General features: G+C 37.4%; 1 protein-coding gene across 1 annotated transcript in view; it reads right to left on the bottom strand.

The window, feature by feature from the left end:
• Window positions 1-5488: 5488 nt before the first annotated feature.
• LOC111821246 (olfactory receptor 1052-like) overlaps window positions 5489-17910 on the bottom strand; it is a 29042-nt gene continuing 16620 nt past the window's right edge. The window contains 2 exon segments of the mRNA XM_023734831.1: window positions 5489-6501; window positions 16861-17019. Coding sequence (XP_023590599.1) covers window positions 5521-6501; window positions 16861-17019 — 1140 coding nt within the window. The 3' untranslated portion in view covers window positions 5489-5520.

Below are 17910 nucleotides of genomic sequence, written 5' to 3' on the forward strand. Positions count from 1 at the left end.
AAGATATTATTGATGAATGAAGAAGTGCCATAAAGAATATCTGTGAGAGTAGAGGTATCAAAAAGCCTCTTTAAAGACGTGATATTGGGATGGGCCCTAAAGGATTTAAACAGGTGGAGATGTGGCATGTGAGATAGAGAGAGGAGGGGAGCAAAGACATGGAAGTTGGGTGCACAGAGTTGGCTTGTTTCTCTGAATTAGCTCCAAGTTTTGTCCCTCACTCATTTGTCCCAGATCACACATTTCTTAAAAAACATAGAGTACATCTAACAGATTGGCTTCTGTTACAGCATTACTGAGGCTTCTGTTTCCTTATTTCCAAAACAAAGGCCCAGACCAGTTGACCTTTGCAATCCTTTCCATCTCAAACAGCCTATGGTGATAATGGTAAGATCACCTTGTTCCGATCTGTTCAGTTTGGGGAAACTTCTGCCAAATTTGTGGTGAGCCAGCCAAGGCTACCTCAAAGTGGGCACTGCCTTTTCCTATCCTCTTGTGCATATTGCTAAAACCAGCAGCAATGCTTCCCATTTAATATTTGCTGAGCGTCTCCTATGTGCCAGGAACTTCTCACGGATTTTCCCATTAATTCTGAAAACAACTTGAAGAACTGTTATGAATCCCATTTTACAGATGAGAAATTCAAGGCCTAAAGGAGTTTTTTTTAGCCCTGTAGTCTGAATTCAGAGCCTCAGACTTGACCACTGAGCAATATTCCCTCCTCATACTAATGTGCCTGCTTATAACGCCACTTGCCTCCTTCGCTCCAAGTATTTCTTGGTTATCCATGTGACTAATGTCAAATTCACACTGAATTAAAGCTCCTCACACTTGTGCTTAATTGAGATATGTAAATTTAAGTATAGAGGCTTGGTATCTGTTTTTGTTGTTGTTGTTGTTTTTAACCTTGTAACATCTTGTTTCACTGACTGAATTTAGGCTAGATAAGCAAGCATTTTATAATATAGAGAGAATCATGAATTTGCAGCGCTCGAGATTTTAAAGCAAAGGCCAGATTGCTGCATCTCCTGCAAAGCGGAATGATTCAAGTTTCAAGTGAAGTTGATTCTTAGTTTTTTTTAGCCCTGAAATTCCATTGTCCTACCGATGTCATGAGGAGCCCTAGTGGCACAGTGGTTAAAGTGCTCGACTGCTAACCGAAAGGTCAGCGGTTCGAACCCACCAGGCACTCCTCGAGAGAAAGCTATGGCAGTCTGCTTCCGCAAATATTTCGGTCTTGGAAACCCTACGGGGCAGTTCTACCCTGTCCGATAGGATTGCTGTGAGTTGGAATCGACCTAGGGCAAGGGGTTGATTTTTGGTTTTTTACTGATGTCACTACACACGTGAAAGTATGGCGTTACTAAGATCATGAAAATTTCATGTTTCATATGGCCGGTTCAGACCCAATATTGCAAAGCACTCTTTATTTTTCCCTTACCTGGGGAAAATCCCCTTTTAGCATTCCTGAGTGGTAAACATTACACATGACCAAAAGCCTCCTTAGCACCAATATTATATCATAAATATATATCCTGTATCTTATTTGTTATTTATATATTTTAAATTTGAAATAATTGTAGACTTGCAAGAAGTTGCAAAAAATGTATAAGAAATCCTGCCATTATGTTTTTAAAATGAAATAACAACGGGATTTTTCATTTCAAAAGTAGAACATGCTCACTGAAAGTTTTCACATAAGGCAAAGTACATGAAATGAAAATGGAATATCTTTACCTTCACACCACACTCTGCCCAGCACCATTATTAAGAGTTTGGTGCGTGTCCCTCCAGTCCTTTGTTTATATGCATATACAATTGACTAATAAAAGAAGACAGTTTACCAAACTACTCCAGCTTCCTCTCCATCCCTGCATAGCTCTGTCCAAATGTATTGTGATTGTCAGGTACAATAGCCCCAAATACAATAATAGCTACTGTTTATTGAGTATTTATGCTTTTCCAGGCACTGGGCTGCGTACTCTACACACACGACTCATGTATCTCATGTACCTATCACAACAACCTTAGACAGAAGGTATTCTATTAGGGTTTGCAAGTGAGGAAACTGATGGTCAAGTTTACCCACCTACTAATACCAGAGCCTGGAATTTAAGTCAGGTCCATCTGACTCTGATGCCCATAACCTTTCCACTTCAATGTCCTGCAAAAAAAATTGTATGGAATAAGAAATTAAAAAAAAAAAAAAGAGAGGGCCAAATAGGGAAAATATCTACACATTTTAAATTTCCTGAGAATTCAGTCAAATCATCTCACGTAGAAACAAACAAAAATGAATGGTAACATCAGTCAAACCAATTTCTTGCAACTATGCTTATAAAAAGAGTTGAATGATTGGCTCTTTACTTTTCCACCCATTGTACATTGGTCAGCACCAGCATGAGAATTTGTGGCCTTTATCAGTCATGGATTTCATAAGGTCTGTCTCTGCCACAAACATGACATTGGTCAGCATTTCTTAACCAGTGTATTTAGACTCAAGTTTGACAAAAGTCTGGCTCTTTATATATAATTTACCCCTCTTCTGCCTATGCCATGGGGGAGGCCACAGAGTCCCCTCTCATGAATGTGTGTGTCACAGTGGAGAGAAGGGCTGACCTCAACTAATGACCTCTCCTTGAGAGAGGGTGCCTCTTGTCATTGACCTGCCATCATGGAGCCTGATACTCCCAATGCCATCTGATCTCCCTGTCTGTTGAAGGTGAATACAGAGTCACAGTTTGAGGCACAACAACTGCTCACGAACAAGCTGGTGAAGCCAGTGGAACAGGGAAAAACACAAAATCCAGCAGTATGGTCAGGTCCACAGAGAAAGAGGAGGTTGATAAGAGGCAAAGCAGCTGAACTCAAGAGGACATTTGTCACCAGCAGTTCCTGTGCAAACATCTTACTGATCTGAGAAAAATAACAGCCCATGGGGCTTAAATATGGCCCCATGGCCCTTTGGCCTGTGGTGGTCCTAGCATTCTCCTCCCCTATGAGAAGAGTTGTGTTCAATGGAGACCTCATGACAACATCTGCTCAATCCCAACCAGAGAGCAGCAACTCCTGTTTGTTTTTCTTTTCTAATCAATTAATAATCTCTAAAGGCAAATGAGAGAGAGTGAAGTTATTTAGGAATAACCCTGAATCTATGAGATTTCTTTAAAAGAAGGGAGATGGGGGAAGTAAATCATCCACAAAACTCAGGACCTTATTACGGTTAATAAATTGCTTGCTGCACACTTTGCAAACACCATTGTGTTGTCCATAAAGATGAGAGCCCTACACCTAAGCAAATAAAAATGTTTCCAAACATAAATGTTAATATGTACATTTATTTATATTTATTTAAATAATCAGTTTGTGCACCTATTGACATACTATAGTGTAACATAGGGGAAATAGGATCTTGTACTTTCTTTCTGAAAATTATTCTTTTCTCTCCTGCTTGTCAAAATTAGAGAAGTACTAATACATTGCTATACATATAATTTACCACAAACAAATATTCCACTCAAGGAATTCAGGCACCCCTCAGGTTTTAGAGTAGATAATCTCTAAAGTCAATTCCACTCTGGTTCTGTGAGTACTACTGTATAAATTGATATACACACACAAGAAATTAAATCTATGTCACTAAATACATGCTATGAAATTGTAATAAAAATTTGTACACTATTTTGTAATATGCTCCTATGAGTTAGACATCTCTTGACACTGGGCAGAGTTTTTCTCAAATGTGATGATAAACAAACTACTTACCACTGACTCTTGCCAAAAGCCTTGGATTTCTGGCTATGGTGGTGGAGCTTGCTGCTTTCCACACTACTGCCTGGTCTGGAAGGGATACTCCTTGCCAATACAGGCTGTTGACTGCCATGGGTCTTGAGGGGGACCTGCCATTCCAGGAGCTGCCTAGAGCAACTCATTGCCTAATGCAGAAGTCTCAAATATTTCTTCGATCTCTCCATGAATTCATTTTTCTAAGATGGCCATTTATAAACACCTCTGGACCGACCTTATGGGAATATCCATCTAACCTCTCTCTAAGCAGCTGTTCTGGGACTTCTCAGAGTGCAAACACAACTCAGGGGCAAAGCCTGAACAGAAACTGAAGAAATGAAGAGCAATTAATTCTCTCTTGGACTCATTAAATTCTTGGCAAATGTCTTTTCTGAGCATGCAGTGAGGTGATCAGCTTCCTATCTTTTTCAGGACGTTTGTGGGTGAATTTCAGTGCTAGATTACTATTAGGAAATTACAGGTGACTGAAACTTGTGAAACTGACTTTCCCCTCTCCATTTGGGAGAGAATGGGTAAGGGTTAATGTGACTTATTTGGTTGGATTCCATGAGGCACTGGGAGTTTTCTCCATTTCATCTGCAGCCCCTGATTTCTGGTCCTGCCATTGCTCATGACCTAGTTAAGACACTGCTTGCTCTGCAGTTCTGAAGGGGAAAGAGGCAGAACAGAGTTCTGTTGAGCACTGATGCAGAGAAGGCTGTAGGTTTGAAAATCATGTAGTATTTTACAGCACCAAAACTAGGACAAAAACATCAACAAGTGTCAAGAATTAAGCCTCCAAAGCTCACAAATTCTATTACCAACTTGTGTTTCTTTTTTCTTTTTCCCCTACATGTGAAGGAGAAGCACAGAAATGGTGCTTATTAAAAGGACTTGAATCATTAGCCATCTGGGAAATGCAAACCAAAATCACAAAATACTACTTCATAGTTACTAGAAAAGCTTTAATAAAGAAAGACAGATAATAACAAGTACTGACGAAGATATGGAACAATTAGATCCCTCAAACACTGCTCTTAGTAATGTGAAATGGTCCAGCTGCTTTGGAAAACAGTCTGGCAGTTTTTCAAAGACTAAACACAGAGTTACCATATGATCTAGCAATTCCACTCCTAGGAATATATCCAAGAGAAATAAAAACATATGTCCACACAAAAACTCATACATGAATATTCACAGCAACATTATTCATATAGCCTAAAAGTGAAAGAAAAAAAAAAAAAAACAAATGTCTATCAAATTGATGAATGGATAAATGTAGTATATTAATACAATAGAATATTATTCGTCAATTAAAAGGAATGAAGTATTGATACATGCTACAACATGGATGGACCTTAAAAACATTATGCTAAGTGAAAGAAGACGGTCACAAAAGGCCACGTATTATATTATTCCATTTATATGAAGCATCAAGAATAGGCATACCCATAGTCACAAACAGCAGACTAGTGGTTGCTAAGGCTGAGAGTTTGGGGAGTGAGGAGGATATGGGAAAGTCTGCTAATGAATATGGAGCTTCTTTTTGGGGTGCCAAAGGTGTTCTAAAATATCAGTGGATCGGAGAACAATTGTACATATGATCACAATGGTGGGATGGGGCACTGCAGTGCTCAAGAGATGCTATATAGAGACTGCACTGTTACAATTGCAGCCAGAATGCTCACGTTTTTCTCCAAATAAGAATCATTCCCCAGAATGAAAAACATTGATCTAATCACTGATCTTACTGGAGAATACATGTTCTCCAGCCAGCTTCTTCAGGGCCCCTTTGACCTCCTTGTTTCTCAGGCTATAGATGATGGGGTTCAACATGGAGGTCATAACACAGAAGAGCACAGAGACCAGGATGTCTATTTCCAGGTTGTAGCCTACATTGGGTCAGTCATAGTTGAAGTTGGACATTCCAAATAAGATCACCACCACAGTGAGGTGGGAAGCACAAGTAGAGAAGGCCTTACTTCTGCCTTGAGCAGAGGGAATCCTCAGGATGGCAGAGATGATGAGTATGTAGGACACTGCAGTAAACAGGCAGGAGCTCAGACCAATGGTGGCACTGGCTGCATGGAGCACAGACTCACCGATGGAGGTGTCTGAGCAGGAGAGGTTCAGGAGCAGTGGGATGTCATAGAGGAAGTGGCTGATCTGGTTGGACCCACACAGAGTGAGTGTGGCTGCCTGTTGTGTGTGTGTCAGAAAAATCACCAGCTCACATAGCCAGGATCCAGTCACCAAACACACACAGACCTTCACGCTCATGAGGACTGCATATTGAAGAGTGTGGCAGATGGCTCCATAGCGGTCATAAGCCATAGTAGCAAATAAGACACCCTCAGTGCCAGCACAGGTCACGAGGAAGAACATCTGGGAAAGGCAACCTTCATACGAGATGGTCTTTTTCTCCAGGAAGACGTTCACTAGCATGACTGGGATGGTAGTGGATGTGTAGCAGATGTCCAAGAAGCTGAGATTACTGAGAAAATAATACATAGAAGTTTGAAGGGCAGGACTGACCCTGATGGCCATTATTATGAGCATGTTCCCCAGGAGAGTTGTCAGGTAAATGACCAGGAAGAACAGCCCCTGTAGATTGGGGTGGTTGGAAAATCCCAAGAAGATTAATTCCATGACATCTGTTTGATTATTCATCTCAAATGGTGTCACAGCTACAAAGCAATGAGGAAAAATATCATACTGAGAATTTAGAGACAGTACCCTAAATGGATACTCTCAAATAATGGCCATGCCAAATAATGTTGGATGTACACCTCAGTTTGCTCATTGCATTATGATATAAACAGTACTTATTTCATGGTTCCTAGGAATAGTAACATGGATAATATAAGCAATGTGCCTGGAGCATAATAGGTGCTCAATCAACTGTAGCTATTCTATAATTTTTAATCCAGTCAAAAATCTTTCAAGATAAAATATATTCTTTGACACTACCTTACAAATATATACAAATATGACTACTTTCACCACCTTCACCACTGATAGATCAGTCCAAGTAGCCATTTGCAATAGCCTCCTATCTGTGTTCCATTTCCTTCTACCTCTGCCCCCATTTAGTCTGTTTCCTCACAGCAGCAGCCAGAGTTTTTATAATGTAAACTAAATCATGCCACTGTCATGCTCAAAATCTTTCAATGGTTTCCCATCTTACCCAGAATAGAATTCAAAGGTCTTTCTTTGGCCTACAAAGCTTATGGAATCTGACCTCTAACTACCTCTCTGATGTTAGTTCCCACCATTCTTCCTCTTTGCTCACCCAGCTCGAGTTACACGGGGCTGCTTTCTCTTTTTAAACTACAACAAACACTTTCCAACCTGTTATGGATTAAATTGTGTCTCCTAAAAATATATGTCAACTTGGCTAGGCCATGATTTCCAGTATTGTGTGGTTGTCCTCCATTTTATGATCTGATGTAATTATCCTATGTGTTGTAAATGCTAACCTCTATGATCTTAAAGAGGCAGGATTCGAGGTAGTTATGTTAATGAGGCAAGATACAATCTATAGGATTAGGTTGTATCTTGAGTCAATCTCTTTTGAGATATAAAAGAGAGAAGGGAGCAAATAGGGGAGGGATCTCATACTACCAAGAAAGAAGAGTCAGGAGCAGAGTGCATCGTTTGGACCTGGGATCCCTGTGCTTAGAAACTCCTAGACCTTAGGGAAGATTGTTGACCAGGACCTTCCCCCACAGCCAACAGAGAGAGAAAGCCTTCTCCTGGAGCTGGTGACTTGAATTCAGATTTCTAGCTTCCTAGGCTAAATTTCTGTTTGTTAAAGCCATCTTCTTGTGGTATTTCTATTATAGCTGCACTAGATAACTAAGACACCATCTTTGGGGCTTGTACTTACTATTTCCTCAGTCAGGAACAATTTTACCCAGATATTTGCACGGTCCATTTCCTATTTTCATTGAAATTTTCTCTGAAGTGTTTTCTCCTCAGGGATACTGTCCCTGACAATTCTATCTAAAATGGCAGTCCCATCACTGTGTATCCTGTTTTCCAGCTTTACTTTTCTTTGGAGCACTTATGCTACATCTGGCATGAATTTGTTTCTCTATTTGAGTCTGTTTGTAGTGTAAGCTCCACAAGCCCATCTCAGTTTTGTTCACTCTTCATTCCTAAGATCTAAGACAGTGACTGGCATACAGTACATGCTCAATAAATATGTCTTGAAAGAATGAATCTATATTATTGAAATGATTCTGGAATTCACTTTATTTCCTGTGAGAAAATCTAGTCTAACTTTTTTTTCCATTTTGCCTAATTATGCCCAATTTATCTTCCTTGTGTTTCTCTCTTGAACTCTGGTTATCATCCTGCTTTAGTTATCTAGTGCTGCTATAAAAAATACACAAGTGGACGGCTTTAACAAACGGAGGTTTATTCTCACACTGTTTAGGAGGCTAGAAGTCTAAATTCAGGGTGCCAGCTCTAGGAGAAGGCTTACTCTCTCTGTCTGCTCTGGGGGAAAGCTCCTTGTCATCAATTTCTGGTCTAGGAGTTTCTCAGTGCAGGGACCCCGGCTCCTCTTCTTTGGTAGTACTGAGGTCCCTGTCTTTTCTGCTTGATTCTCTCTTTTATATGTCAAAAGAGACTGGCTCAAGATACAGCCTAATCCTGTAGATTGAGTCCTGCCTCATTAACATAACTGCCTCTAATCCTGCCTTATTAACATCATGAAGGTTATAATTTACAATACATAAGATAATCACATCAGCTCACAAAATGGAGGACAACCACAATACTGGGAATCATGGCCTAGCGAAGTTGCTGCACATTTTTGGGGGACACAGTTCAATCTGTAATACACCAAATTATGATTTTTTGATCTTTACAGTAGAAAACTTTACATGTTGGAAATTTTAACATGTTACTTTCTATTTTAAAAACTACTAACTGTTCAAAGCAAAAATAATAAAAATGTATTAGAGGGCTTATAAGATAGATAGCAGTGAAATATATAACAATAGCAGCACAAGGGGTCAGAAGTAGAATAAATGGAAAAATATTTTATAATGTTCTTGCATTGTGCAGTAAGAAGAGAAATATTAATTCAAGATAGACTATTAAGTAAACAAAGTATAATACAACACATAGAGTGACCACTAAAACAACAAAAGGGTATATCCAAAATTTGATAGAAGAGATTACACGGAATAATAATAATAATTTAAAAAAACTTAATTCAAAAGAAGGCATGAAAGTCATATGGGACAAATGGAAAACAAATAGCAAAATATTAGACCTAACTCAATCATATCAGTAATACCAGAAAATGTAAATGAAGTAAACACTCCAATATAAAGACAGAGATTGTCAGACAGGATTTTAAAATGATCCAATTATATTCTCTCTTCGAGAAACATATTACAGAGGCAGGATGAGAAGGCAGGAAAGGACAGGAGCTGGAAACCCAGGGTGGAAATGGGGAGTGTGCTGTCACATTATAGGGATTGCAACTAACGTCACATAACAATATGTGTATACATTTTTGTATGAGAAATTAACTTGAGCTGTAAATTTTCACCTAAACACAATAAAAAAAGAGAAACATATTACATATAAGATCTTGGATATGTTCAACACGAAAGGATGGGGACAAATACATCATGTAACACTAAACATAAAAAAGTTGAGATGTAGGCTTTAAGATAGAGAATATTACCCAAATAAGAAGGAACATTTCATAATAATAAATAGAGTCAATTGATCAAGAAGACATAATAATTATAAATGTGTAAAAGTATCTAATAAATGTACTTCAAAATATATCAAACAAAAATCGACAAAATAAAAATTAGACAGGTTCACAATCATAGTTGGAGATTTTTAATACTGCTTTCTTATTAAAAGTGATAAAATATGCAGACAAAAATTCAGTATGGATATAGAATATTTAAACAACACAAATAATCAGCTTGACATAACTGACATTTATAGAACATTACAACTGATAATTACAGAATAAATGTTCTAGTTAAAATAAATCATATGTTTGACTACAAAGCAAGCCTCAATAAATGTAAAAGGATTGAAATAATTTAGAGTATGTTACCTGACCATAATGGATTTGAATTAATAATTAACAACAAAAAGATATCTGAAAAATACCCAAATATATTGAAATTGAGCAAGCATTTCTACAAAACCTATGGGTCAACAAAGTCATAAGGAAAACAGACAATATTTTGAATGAAATAACAATGAAAACACAGCACATCAAAAATTTTGGGGTGCAACTAAAGCAGTGCTCAGATGGAAATTTATAGCTTTTAATGTCTATATTAGAAAAGAAAAAAGTTTAAAATCAATGATCTAGGCTTCCACCCTTAGAATTATTTCTAATTTATTGGTTTGAAATAGAGGATAAAATCAAACCAAAACAAAAACGAAGGAAAAAATAAGAAAGACCTGAAGTCAATAAAATAGAAAACAGATTGTAATAGGAAATCCACAAAGCCAAAAATCGATTCTTTCAGAAGTTTAACAAGGTTGAGACACCTCTAGCAAGACTGATTAGGGAAATAAAAGAGAAAATACAATTTACCAAAATTAAGAATGGCAAAGGGGATACAACGTCAGATCCTACAAACATTAAACAGATCATAAGAAAATATTAGAAACAACTTTATTCCAATAAATTTGACAATTTAGACTAAATGGACAAATTTCTTGAAAAACACAACTTTCCAAAACTTAAGAAATTGATATAAGAAGAAATAGGAATTTGGATAGTCCTATATTCGTTAAAAGAAATTTAATTTGTAATTAATAACTTTTTTTCCACAAAGTAAGTACAGGCCCAGATAGTTTCACTGGTGAAGTCTACCAAACATTTTAAGAAGATAAAATACAATATTACAAAAATCCCTCAGGGAACAGAAAAAGAGGGAATACTCTCCACCATGTTTGATAATGCCACCGCAATTCTGATACCAAAATGTGATAAGGCTGTTACAAGAGAAGAAAATTACAAACTAATATTCCTTATGAAAATGGACACTGAAATCCTGAACAACATACTAGTGCATCAAATCAAGAGATGGTTAAAAATGATAGTACCCCATGAACAATTGTAATTTATTCTAGGAATGCAAGGTTGTTTTAACATTTAAAAATGAATCACTGAGACAACCTACTGGTTGGGAGAAAATATTTGGTAATCATATACTTAATAAGGGTCTAATATCCAGAATACATAAAGAACTATAGCTCAACAGCAAAAAGACAAACAACCCAATTAGAGAATGGTCAAAGAGCTTGAATAGACATTTTTCCAACGGAAATGCACAATGGCCAATGCGCACATGAAAAGATGCTCAACATCGTTAGTAATTAGGGAAATGTAAATCAAAACCACAAAGAGATACCACTTCACACCCACTAGGATGGCTATTATCAGAAAAATGGAAAATAACAAGTGTTGGTAAGGATGTGGAAAAATTGAAACCTTCATGCATTGCTGGTGGGGATATAAAATGGTACAGCCACTGTAGATAACAGTCTGGCAGTTTCTAAAAAAGTTAAACATAGAGTTACCATATCACTCAGGAATTCTACTTCTGCGTATATAACCAAAAAACTTGAAAGAAGAACTCAAACAGATACTTGGACACCAAAGTTCATTGAAATATTATTCACAGTGATCAAAAGGTAAAAATAACCCAAGTGTCCATTAACAGATGAATGCATAAACAAAATGTAGTATATACATACAACTGACTATTACTCAGCCATAAAGAGAAATGAAGTTCTGATATATGCTACAACATGGATGAACCTTGAAAACATTATGCTGAGTGAAACAAGTCAGACACAAAAGGACAAATATTGTATGATCCCACTGATTTGAAAAATCTAGAATAGGCAAATGCATAGAAACCAAAGTTTATTAGTGGTTACCAGGGCCTGGGGGAAGGGGTAATGGGAAGTTATTCATTAAGAAGTACTGCATTTCTTTTTTGGCTGATGAAAAACTTTTGGAAATTGATAGTTATAATGGGTGAACCACATGACGAATGTAATTAATGTCACTGAGTTGTACTCTTAAAAATAGTTAAAATGGCAAATTTTTGTTATATATATTTTACCACAATAAATTTTTTTAAGTTAAAAAATTAATCGTTGTCATCCTCACATTAATAAAGTAAAATAATGGAGAAAAAACATGTAAACAGTTAAAAAAATGCATAAAAAGCATTTGGTAAAATCAACACCCATTCATAATAATAATAAAAAAAAATTCAACTAACTCGGAAAAAGTGGGAACTTTTTCAATTTGGTAAACTGTATCTAAAAAAAACCTATTGCTAACATCATACTTAATGGTGACACTTTCCGTGTAACACATAGAACAAAACATGGATGTCCATTCTCACCATTATATTCAAAATTTTACTAGAGATTCTAACTAGTGCAATAAGGAAAGAAAAATAAATAAAAGGCATAAATGTGTGAAAGGAAAATGTCAATCCGCCTTTATCATAGAAGTAATGATTGTGTATGTTTAGAAAACTGAAAGGAATTAACAAAGTAATATTTAACAAAATCTCAGGAAGTAAGGTCAATATACAAATTATCAATTGTATTCCTATAATCAACAAACATTAGAAATGTAATTTATACCATTCACAATAGTTTTAATAATCATTAAGTATATAGGAATAAATTTAACAAAATAAGTTGTAATAAATAATTAGGTTAATAAATTGCAACATTTCTCCATTGTAACATTCAAAACACTGATGAGAGAAATTAAAGACCAAAATAATCCTATAGATTCAATGCGATGTCAACAAAATTTTAGCCATCCTTTCTGAAGAAATTACAAGCTGATTCTAAAATTTATATGGAAATTCAAAAGATCAAGACTAGTAAAGACAATCTTGAAGAAGAAAAGTAAAGTTGGAGGACTCACACTTCAACATTTAAAGAATAAGCATAAAGATAGTGTAGCACTATTGTAAAGAAAGACAAATGGATCAGTGGAAAAAAAAACAGATCTCAGAAATAAACCCACATATATCTGGCATACTGATTTTCAGCAAAGCTGTCAAGGTCATTCAATGGGGTAAACAAAAACTTCTAAATAAACAGAGTGGAGCAACGGAATACATGTATGGAAGAAAAGAATCTTGACTTCCAAGTTACTTAAGGGACAAAATTGATAATCTTTTTTTTAAGTTCATTTTACTTTATGTTGTTATTGATGAGAATATCTACAGAAGAACATACACCAATTAAACAATTTCTACATGTACAATTCAGTGACCTTGATTACATTCTTCAGGTTGTGCAACCATTCTTACTCTGTTTTATTTTATTTTTTGACATTCAATAAATATTTATTGTTGTACTTTCAGTGAAAGTTTACAATTCAAGTTAGTCTCTCATACAAAAATTTATACATACATTGTTATGTGACCCTAACTGCTCTCCCTATACTGTGACGGCACTCTCCTCCTTTCTACCCCTGATTTCCCATGTCCATTCAACCAGCTCCTGACCCTCTCTGCCTTCTCATCTCATCTCTGGACAGAAGCTGCCCATTTAGTCTCATGTATCTACTTGAGCTAAGAAGCACACTCTTCACAAATATAATTTTATGTCCCATAGTCCAGTTTATTCTTTGTCTGAAGAGTTAGCCTTGGGAATTGTTTTAGTTCTGAGTTGACAGAGAGTCCAGGGTCCATGCTTTCTGGGGTTCCTCTCGTATCAGTCAGATCATTAAATCTCATCTTTTTAGTAGAATTTAAGTTCTCCACACCACCTTTTTCTTGCTCCATCAGGGACTCTCTGTTGTGTTCTCTGTCAGGGCAGTCATTGGTGGTAGCCGGGCACCATCTAGTTCTTCTAGTCCCAGACTGATGGAGTCTCTGGTTTATGTGGCCCTTTCTGTCTCTTGGGCTACTACTTTCCTTATGTCTTTGGTGTTCTTCATTCTCCTTTACTCCAGGTGAGTTGGGACCAAATGATGCATCTTAGATAGCCTCTCACCAGCTTTTAAGATCCCATACACCACCTACCAAAGTAGGATGCAGAACAGTTTCTTAATAAACTTTGTTATGCCAGTTGACCTAGATGTACCCTGAAACCATAGTCCCCAGACACTTACGTCCCTCGAAGTGTTTGGTTATATTCAGGAAACTTCTTAGGTTTGGTTTAGTCCAGTTGTGCTGATTTCCCCTGTAGTGTGTGCTGTCCTTCCGTTCACCTGAGATAGTTCTTGTCTACTATCTAGTTAGTGAATAACTCTCTCCCTCCCTCCCCACCCTCATAACCATCAAAGAATGTTTTCTTCTGTGTTTAAACCTTTTTTTGAGTTCTTATAATATTGGTCTTATGCAATATTTGTCCTTTTGTGACTGACTAAATTCACTCAGCATAATGCCTTTCAGATTCCTCTATGTTATGTTTCATGGCTTTGTCATTGTTCTTTATTGTTGTGTAGTATTCCACTGTGCGAATATACCATAATTTGTTTATCCATTAGTCCATTGATTGACCCCTAGGTTGTTTCTATCTTTTTACTATTGTGAACAGTGCTGCAATGAACATAGGTGTGCATATATCTGTTCATTTGACGGCTCTTATTTCTCTAGGACATATTGCAAAGAGTGGAATTGCTGGATTGTATGGTACTTCTATTTCTAGCATTTTAAGGAAGCGCCAAATCAATTTCCAAAGTGGTTGTACCATTTTACATTCCCACCAACAGTCTCTCCACAACCTCTCCAGCATTTATTATTTTGTGTTTTTTGGATTAATGCTAGCCTTGTTGGGGTGAGATGGTATCTCATAGCAGTTTTGGTTTGCATTTCTTTAATGGCTAATGATAGTGAACATTTCTTCACATGTCTGTTAGTGCCTGAATGTCTTCTTTGGTGAAGTGCCTGTTCATACCCTTTGCCCATTTTTTATTTGGGTTATTTGTCTTTCTGTTGTTGAGGTTTTGCAGTATCTTATAGATTTTAGAGATTAGATGCTGACTGGATTTATAGTAGCCAAATTTTTTTCCCAGTCTGTAGGTTGTTTTACCTTCTTTTTTTGAATTGTTTCTTCCCCATTAACATAAACTCACTGTATCTTAAGTTTCATATCTAATCTTTCAAGTTGCTGTTGTCAATTTGTTCTCATATAGGTAGTTCTTAAAAAAGCAGTATCTCAAAGCAGACATTCTTTACTAATTAAGCTAAACTATTGTTTGGTTTAAAGAAGACTTCAGGGGATATTTTTGGTTTAAAGTTTAAAGATTATTTCAGGGCAATAGTTTCAGCAGTTCTCCCAGTCCTAATGGCTCCAGAAAGTTTGGGTTCCTTGAGAATTTGATTTCTGTTCTGCATCTTCCCCCTTTTGATCTGGATTCTTCTATAGAATCTTTGATTAAAATGTTCAGTAATGGTAGCCTAGCACCATCCAGTTCTTCTGGTTTCATGGCAAAGAGACAGTTGTTTGTGGAGGCAATTAGCCACACATTCCATTTTCTCTTTCTATTCCTGACTCTCCTTCCTTTGTTGGTCCAGGGGAATACAGACCAACTGTTGTAACTTGGAATGCTGCTTGCAGGCTTTTAAGACCCCAGGCACTACACAACAAACCAGGAGGCAGAACAGAAGCACTAAACATGATATTAGGTCAATTAACTGGGATGTCCCATGAAACCATGACCCTAAACCTCCAAACTAAGAAAACAAATTCCATGAGGTGTTTGGTTGTACATAAGCAGCTTCAGCACTGCTCTTTTTGTTGTTGTTGCTGTAAATATATCTATCACACAACATTTACCAGTTCAACTATTTATAGGTGTACAACTTATTGACATCAATTACATTAATCGACTGTGCAACCCTTACCCTTAAGCAATATGATTTTTTCCATCTCTGAAAGCCAAAACTTAGTGCTCAATAAGCAATAACCCCTTTTCCCCCTCCCTCCTACCCTTGGTAACCACTAACTTTGGCCTCCATACATTTACCTGCTCTTGTATTTTTATATAAGTGAGATCACAATAGCCAAAAGGTGGAAAAACTGTAATAGTTATCAATGGATGAATGCAGAAACAAAATGTGGCACATACATACTATGGAATACTACTCATCCAGAGAGAGAAATGAAATCTTGATACATGCTACAACATGGATGGAGCTTGAAGACATTATGCTGAGTGAAATAAGTCAATTACAAAATCGATAATTTTACTCCACGTCATTCAAATTAAGAATTTTGCTCCTCAAAAAAACACCATCAAAGATAAAATGTCAGGTTAGAGAATGAGAAAATATATTTATCTCACAAAAGAATTACACCCACTCCTCACTTACTGACATGTCTAGATTCCAAAGACCAGGTCGTTATGCAAAAATCGGCGTGATACGAAAATGGAGGATTTTTTTTATGTTTTCAGACCATCCATTTGCCCGATTTTTTTTAATTTAGAAGATATAATCATAACAGCAGCTAAGATTTACTGATGTGCTCATCACTGTGAGGAATCCAGTGAAGATTATTCCTCTGCGGAGAGGGCGACTTGGAGGAGACAAAGCTGAATAATGCCGGGCTGCGTGACTGGAGGGCCCACAGTCTAACCAATTCACCTTCATCCTATGCTAGGTCAGAGTTTCCCTCACGGAGCCGTCTCCAGTGCTCCACTCCCACCCCTGCAAGCCCTGCGTTTATGATCCCAAACCCTGCTCTGCCTTCTGGGCCTAGTAAGTCACTGAGGCTTGGGGCTTCCTGCCAGGGCGCTGGGAGCCTGGCCGTGCACCTGCCCCCACCAAGGCAGAGGCTTCAGGCCAAGTATGACTCACTTTGGGATGTCATTAAACTCACACACATTTCTTCCAAACACCCTCTCTAATGCCTCTTTCCTTCCTTCCTTCCCGCCCCACAGCAATTTTGAGCTGCAGGGCTTCAGGCCACTGGGAGCTGGGAACCCAGAACAGGCGCCCGAGGGTTCCGAATGGCCTGTGCATCACGCCAAAGGTCGTGGCCACAGAGGAGGCGGGTCCCTTGGCAGGTGAATGCTGCGCCTACCCCGGCAGGATCAGGAGCGGACGGCACCGGAGCAGCGAGGTCCAGCTTCCCGGAGGCTGCCCGGAGACCCTCTTCGAGGGAAGGTATGCTCCGCTGCCGCCATGTCCGCCGCCTCGTTAATGCGAAAAATAATCGGATGGTAGATTTTTTACTATTATTCTAAATGCGAAATATCAGATAACAAGATAGTGAGGAGTATGTGTATATTCAAAATACATAAGGAATTTCTATAAATCAATAATAAAAACACAAAAAGGCGAACAACTCAGTTGAAGAATGGGCAGGCAATGCGAACAGACACTTCACAGAAGAGTATATCTAAATGGCCAGTAGCTTAGGAAAAGGTTCTCAACATCATTATTCATCAGGAAATTAAATTAAAACAATGTGAAACAGGAATGATGAGAGAGGACATCCTTGCCTTGTTCCTGATCTCAAGAGCAAAGTATTTGGTATTATACCATTAAATATGATGTTACTTGTAGGATTTTTTTTTTTAAGATGCCCATTATAAGTTTAAAAAAGTCACCTTCTATCCCTACTTTTTATCATGAATAGATATTAAATTTTGTTAAATGATTTTTCAGCATTCATTGAGATGCATTTTCTAATAATCTTACTTTGGTACGCCAATTATGTGTATGCTTAATACTGTACCATAGCTATTGGTACTCTTGTTTTGTTACTCTATTTCTCTTCTTGTTTTGATTTGGGTAATTCTACTGACATATTCTCAAATTCACTGATTCTTTGGCTGATGAGCCATTAAAGGTGTTTGTCATCTCTGTTACTGTATTTTAATTTCTAGGATTTCCATTTGACTTTTTCTTGTTGATTCTATCTCTGTTGAAATTAGCTGTCTCATCTTGAATATCGTCTACCTTTTCCACTAAAGCTTTTAACCCATTGCTCATGTTGTTGTTGTGATTGTTAGACGTCATCAAGTCAGTTCCGACTCATAGCAACCATATGTACAACAGAATAAAACACTGCTCAGTCCTGTGCCATCCTCAGAATTGTTGCTATGCTTGAGCCCATCATTGCAGCAAC

The sequence above is a fragment of the Trichechus manatus genome, unplaced genomic scaffold (assembly GCF_000243295.1).
Source record: "Trichechus manatus latirostris isolate Lorelei unplaced genomic scaffold, TriManLat1.0 scaffold00073, whole genome shotgun sequence".
In the NCBI taxonomy this organism is placed as follows: Eukaryota; Metazoa; Chordata; class Mammalia; order Sirenia; family Trichechidae; genus Trichechus; species Trichechus manatus.